This window comes from Rhinopithecus bieti, unplaced genomic scaffold, assembly GCF_001698545.2.
Source record: "Rhinopithecus bieti isolate Rb0 unplaced genomic scaffold, ASM169854v2 scaffold_6380, whole genome shotgun sequence".
Classification (NCBI taxonomy): domain Eukaryota; kingdom Metazoa; phylum Chordata; class Mammalia; order Primates; family Cercopithecidae; genus Rhinopithecus; species Rhinopithecus bieti.
Window position 1 is genome coordinate 6,971,345 of NW_016806642.1, and position 3,874 is coordinate 6,975,218.

Below are 3,874 nucleotides of genomic sequence, written 5' to 3' on the forward strand. Positions count from 1 at the left end.
AAATGTTATATTAATAATATATGACCATAATAAGTAAATGTAAAGACATAAGCAGAATTTCTAATTCAACTCTTAACACATGACTTCTTAAAATCCTGTTTTGTAGTACATTATTCAGAACAAAATTCTAAGTTTTACATCCTTTCTAAAATAAGATTTTTATTTGCATATTTTATTACTTTAAAAAATATTTTGCTTAGAATGGTATTTTTTCACTAAATATACTTTTAGCAAGGAAAATAGCAGACTTTTAAAGCTTTTAATATTAAGTATTGACTGGACAATTTTCTGTTACAGAACTTTGCCAGGGTTAAAATGCAGGTAACAATGTCACTATCCTCCTTGGTGGGCACATCTCAGAATTTTAATGAAGAATTCTTAAGACGTTCTCTAAAGACTATATTGACATATGCTGAAGAAGATCTGGAATTGAGGGAAACAACATTTCCTGATCAGGTCAGAAATGCTACTTTCTAGATCATTAATTGAAATAGGCTTGTTAAATAGGCACTTTCCAAATTGTTAAATCAAAAGTTGGTTTTTGCTGGAGGATCATTTATTTCATTTTGAATCCACACATCATGTGCCATAAATAGGACTGAATCTTTTGTTGTAGTCAGCTACCCTTCTTTTGGAAATAATTGATTCTTTGGTGTTTAATTCTGTGCACTTATAATAAGTAGAACAGTAGACTTGGACAGTACAGACAAAGCTTTCTGCCAAAACGTTCCTACTTATTAATCAAATAATAATATGCCTGATAAACTAAAGTTTCTACAAACTACCTTTTAGTAAAATCAGAAATATAGGAGAGAATTTTCCTTTTGTATTCTTGTATTTCCTATAGCCCTCTGTTTTATTTCTACTTATAGTTCTGCTTGTTTCCAGGTGAAAGAACAAAAAATATAGATAGTCTGCTAAGGAATTTATATAAAGTTTACTACCCTTCACTTACCATATCCCCACATACCTATACTTTACAGAACCATATCAATATCATACAACTTGTTTTGAAATCTTTAGATATTTATCTGAAATATCTCTGAAACTAATTTGGTTATTATGGATGAATGACAATTCAAGAATGTTTTTCATATCATTCTCTGCTGCAGGTCCAGGATCTGGTTTTCAATCTCCATATGATTCTTTCTGATACTGTGAAAATGAAGGAACACCAGGAGGATCCTGAAATGTTGATTGATCTAATGTACAGGTAGCATTTATTTGATTCATTTATGCTTTGTATAAGGGACTTAGTAAGACATACAGTAAGCATTAGATGAAAAAAATAAACACACAAAAGTGATTTGTGATGATTTTTCTGTATTTACATTCTTTATTGTTTTTATATTTATATATTTTTTACTTTTTTGTAGAGATGGGGCTTCACCATATTGCCCAGGCTGGTCTTGAACTCCTGGGCTCAAGAGATCCGCCTGCCTTGGCCTCCCAAAGTTCTGGGATTACAGATATGAGCCACCCCACCTGGCCTTGAGTGATTTTTCCAATGGTAGATTGAAAGTCCAAATGCATTTTTTCCAGGCGGCATCTTCAGATCTTCTGTGTCTCTTCTTTTAAGAACAATGCAAATATACTTATTGATTATCAAAAATAAGAGGATTTTTTAAAATATTCATAACACACATTTAACACCTTGGTGTCCTGGGCCCCAGACTTCCTTTAAAGGTCCATACCAATATTTTAAATGTAAAACTCAGTCTTTTAAGAAGAAAATACAGTATATGAATGTTTTACCATAACAGTAATTACCTTTTTTCAATACAATTATGACTAAAGAATGATATTTCTAAGGGCATATTTTGAAAACTCCATAATTTTTATTGTATTAACAACTTAATAGATACAGTAGTAAAACTTAAGAATTTTTCTCTGTCATATGACCCTCTGTTCCTACAATTTTGGAGTTCATTAAAAGCACAAATAAAACAATTTAATCTCTTTGAAATAAAATTGATGTAATAAAAGTACCTTTTAGAAGTTTTCTTTTTTCCTTGCATATAAAACTTCTCTATATTTCTGTAATGAACACATAAATTTCCATACTTTTTCCCTTAACTGATTATTTCCTTAATGGTCAGATTTTAATATGGCATATTTCTTTTTTGCCCCTCCTGCCCTCCCCCGCCCCGCCCACTGATATTATCCATTCCATAGGCCGCAGTTATTTCTCTAAGCCTGCATAGTGACATTTTCATACTACTTTAAAACTAAATAGGTTGTGCACAGTATCAAAAACCTATCGAGGTAAACTCTGAGTGAGCTAGCTAAACTCCCTCCCAGCTTGGGAAGCATATACTAATGGAGAAGAATTTCTGTTCTAATTAGAATTGCCAAGGGTTACCAGACCTCTCCAGATCTGCGATTGACCTGGCTGCAGAACATGGCTGGCAAGCACTCAGAACGAAGCAATCATGCTGAAGCTGCACAGTGTCTAGTCCACTCAGCAGCACTTGTTGCTGAATATTTGAGCATGCTGGAGGACCGGAAATATCTTCCTGTGGGATGTGTAACATTTCAGGTAGGAATCTTCCAGATGTACATTAAATCAAGGTATGTCTTTTTTTGGTTTTAGCTTTTTCTCACTGGTGTTGAGATTTTTTTAGTTCGCAGGGAAAACTTAAAGACTTAAGCCAATGCTTCACAAGGTAGATTAACATTTCACAGTGATTGTCATTAATACATTTTTAAGGAGTACTTCTTGTTAATTGTCTTTCCACAGTTTCTTACCTCTGAATTATCAGCACTATGCTTATTTTTTCTTTTTGTCTTTACTGCCTTGTAATCAGTTACATACTTTAATATCTGTGGAAATGTATTACTGAGAATCAAAATTCAGTAGAAATTCTTAATTGGCTTTTACTTAACATAGCAGATATACTAACATTCTCTTTTCCCTACATAAAATATTAGTACATTTTATGACTAATACCATGACTCACAGATGAGTTTGCCCTCTAGTAGGGTACATAGTTCTGACCCACTAGTTGAATTCTTTGGTTACCAAGGGTCAGTTATGCTTTGCTTTTCTTCACAACCTGTTAATGGTAGGTTTGGGATATTATAAAATTTAGTTAAATGTTTTATCTTCTGATGAAATCAGAATGCAAAAAGAAAGTTACCGTTTCTCTGATAGCAAAGGTGAATGTTTTACAAAGACTCAGGAAAGGTGAATCTCCAAAACAATTGCTGTTGAATTAACTGTGGGCCAGACAAATAGGTTGGGGGAGAGGAAACTCCTAAAATTCTAGAATAATTTGATAATCAATTTAAGTTTAAGTTTTCACTCAAAAGAAACCAAAACTTGAAATCTTTAAAAAGAATGTTGCCTTTTGGGTATTTACCCATAAGAGATTCCATGGAAATCTGATCTGGAAACCCATACACACAAAGAGAAGGCCTTAGATCTACTTCAAAAGTTGATAAATGAGTGTACATCTACTGTACATGTTTAGGAGGTTAAAATAAAATAAGGTATGTATGCATCATTTCTTTTTTAGAAATAATGGCTGATTCCAATCTCATTGAATAAGAGGGCTTTTATTATACTTGAGTTTTTTTTATTAACTCCGTGTATATTAGATAAGAGACCATTTTTGTACCTTTTTTCCTTTATAGAGAGTTTTGAGAAGATCAATTAAATAAATAAAAAAGGACTATTGATATCTTCTTAGCTGTCTTATGTCATATTACAATTTCCTTTAGCCCATGATGTTTCTTAATTTTCTTTCATACCACTTTTTATTAAGAGAAAAGTTATCTAGCAGTGGTGTTTTCGTTTTATCATCTTCAAAATACAGGAAGTTTTTGGAGATTTGTCTTTACCTTTATATTACTCTCCTTTTTTTAACCTAAC

At 32.3% G+C, this 3,874-nt stretch overlaps 1 protein-coding gene across 1 annotated transcript in view; it reads left to right on the top strand.

Moving 5' to 3' along the window:
• DOCK7 (dedicator of cytokinesis 7) overlaps positions 1-3,874 on the top strand; it is a 259,128-nt gene that overhangs the window by 202,322 nt on the left and 52,932 nt on the right. The window contains 3 exon segments of the mRNA XM_017877272.1: positions 298-456; positions 1,113-1,213; positions 2,347-2,539. Coding sequence (XP_017732761.1) covers positions 298-456; positions 1,113-1,213; positions 2,347-2,539 — 453 coding nt within the window.